The sequence below is a fragment of the Pteropus alecto genome, unplaced genomic scaffold (assembly GCF_000325575.1).
Source record: "Pteropus alecto unplaced genomic scaffold, ASM32557v1 scaffold49, whole genome shotgun sequence".
In the NCBI taxonomy this organism is placed as follows: domain Eukaryota; kingdom Metazoa; phylum Chordata; class Mammalia; order Chiroptera; family Pteropodidae; genus Pteropus; species Pteropus alecto.
The window spans coordinates 1,733,911-1,735,953 of record NW_006443131.1 but is presented as its reverse complement, the minus strand read 5'-3'; the positions used below and the strand labels follow the sequence as shown (position 1 = coordinate 1,735,953).

The window sequence follows — 2,043 nt, the reverse complement described above, 5'->3', positions numbered from 1 at the left end:
GCGTCGTCCTCCTGGCCCAGGTCCTTCAGGGGAGGCTTTGAGCGCTCGGACTTCCAGGATGACCTGCCGGAAGGACGTGCAAACCTGGAGTCAAGCTGAGCAGGTCACTGGGGGCGGGAGGGGACGACGGGCCGGGGCCTCAGGACGGCTGAGACCAGAGCCTGGTGGTCAGAGCCGTGGCTCGGGGCTAGGGAACCTGGCTTGGTGTCCGCTTCGTTATCTCTGAATGAACCACCCCGTCTCAGAAATTTAATTTCTATTTGTAAGTTTCAATTTTTTTCCTTCTTTCTTTCAGGAATCTGGCAAGTCCGTGAAATACACCAGAGCTGGTAACACTGCTCAGCGAGCTCTCACTGGCCACTTCCTGAGTACTGAGAAGCGTGGCACAGCCTTGCGACACCAACGGCCCAACTGCAGCCAGCATCTCAGGGGAGGTTCGCGTCTCTGAATCTTTCCGCATCTCACACTGAGCGCTCTGTCCACGGAGTAAGCCATTGGTGGAGGTAAAGAACTTGCTGTGCCCCATTCAGCGGAAAAAGGAACCGAAGAGAAGCCTCGGTGCTGCATTCGAGAACCCCTCCCACGTACGAAACGAGCCCAGACACTACAGCCCGGCCGCCCCGCTCTGCTCCTCGACCACGGCCCCTGGGGTGACGCGCCCTGGGGTCATGGGGAAGCTGCAGAAACCTAAGGAAGGGGCTTTTCGGACTCTGTCCAAATCCTCTTCTTTTCCATCTCCAATCGTTCAAACCTAACCCTGCCCTTGCTGCTGGCTCTACGCTGGGCTCCTCTGCGGGGAACTCCGGGCGGGGGGTGGGGGGGAGGAGGGGGACAGCCGCGCGGGCAGGGGTGTCCTTGCTCCACGCGAGGACCCTCACATCCTCGAGACTCACCGCCCTCCGTTCCTCTTGTAGTTGTCTGGGACATAGTGAGGCTGCAGAGAAGAAAAGGGAGCAGTAAGCGTGTTGCAGGAGTGGGCGATGCTGGGCCGGATGATCCGGGGCCCGCTCAGGGTTCGGGGGGTGCGGAGGGAAAGGGGGGAAATAGGGCTAGAGCCCGTCTGAGCCGGGAGACTGCGTTTGAAGTTCTGCCGGCCACAGTGGCAAAGACAGGCTCGCAATTCTTTTTGCTCCGTCCCAACTTTTAAGTAGTTAACGCTGGCGTTTCCGAGGTAATCGGTGAGCGGCTGACTGAGCGAGCAAGCCCAGAGAGTTCCAGATGGGAGGCAGGGCTTGTTGGCGGGAAACACATGTGAAATGAACACTTTAGAAAAACCTGAAGAGCATGGGGAAAACAGGAGCACAAGGCTTGCGTTCTGGTTACGCTATTTCCAAGCATTTAAGTTCCAACGGGCCCACTCGAGAAGACTCAGGGGTGAGGACAGCATCTCGCTGGGCTTCATTACAGCAAAGGGAGGGTGACCAAAACCTCTGCGGACGGCGCAAAATAATCTGAGGACTGTGTTTGCAACGACTTGAAAAAAAAAATCACGCATAGAAAAAAGACTGGTAACGAGAATGTTAATGCAGTTACTTCCGGGGTAGTGGGACGACAGGCACGTGCTGCCTAACGACGGGGACGGGTCCCGAGAAATGTGCCACCGGCCGTGGTCGTGCGACAGCGCGGTCCCCGGCACACCCGGGCGGTCAGGTCCCTCCCCTGCTCGCGGGCTGCGGGCCGGGGCGGCACGTCACTGCACTGGGCGTCACTGCACTGGGCGTCACTGTACGGGGCGCTGGAGGCAGCTGGAACGCCATAGGGAGTAGGTTCGTATCTCAGCCCCGACGAGACGCCGTGAAAACACGGTATGGGGGATGGAAGGCGGTGCACCTGCGCGGGGCGCCGCCCACGGACGGAGCCCAGGACTGGGGGTCGTGCTGGGGGAGTCAGTGCGTGAGCGGTGAGTGGACTTGGCACCTGGGCCACACGCCCTTCACAACTCAATGCGAGATCATGGAGCACACGGCGGAAGACGGAGCGATCGAGAGGCACGGCAAACACGGCCCACCGTTCACAGCGAACGTTTCTCGTCTGAGCGGAAAG

At 59.6% G+C, this 2,043-nt stretch overlaps 1 protein-coding gene across 1 annotated transcript in view; it reads right to left on the bottom strand.

Annotated features, from left to right (window-relative positions):
* ASH1L (ASH1 like histone lysine methyltransferase) overlaps nt 1-2,043 on the bottom strand; it is a 93,745-nt gene that overhangs the window by 1,935 nt on the left and 89,767 nt on the right. Inside the window, 2 exon segments of the mRNA XM_025040823.1 lie at nt 3-63; nt 894-934. Of these exon segments, the coding sequence (XP_024896591.1) occupies nt 3-63; nt 894-934 (102 nt within the window).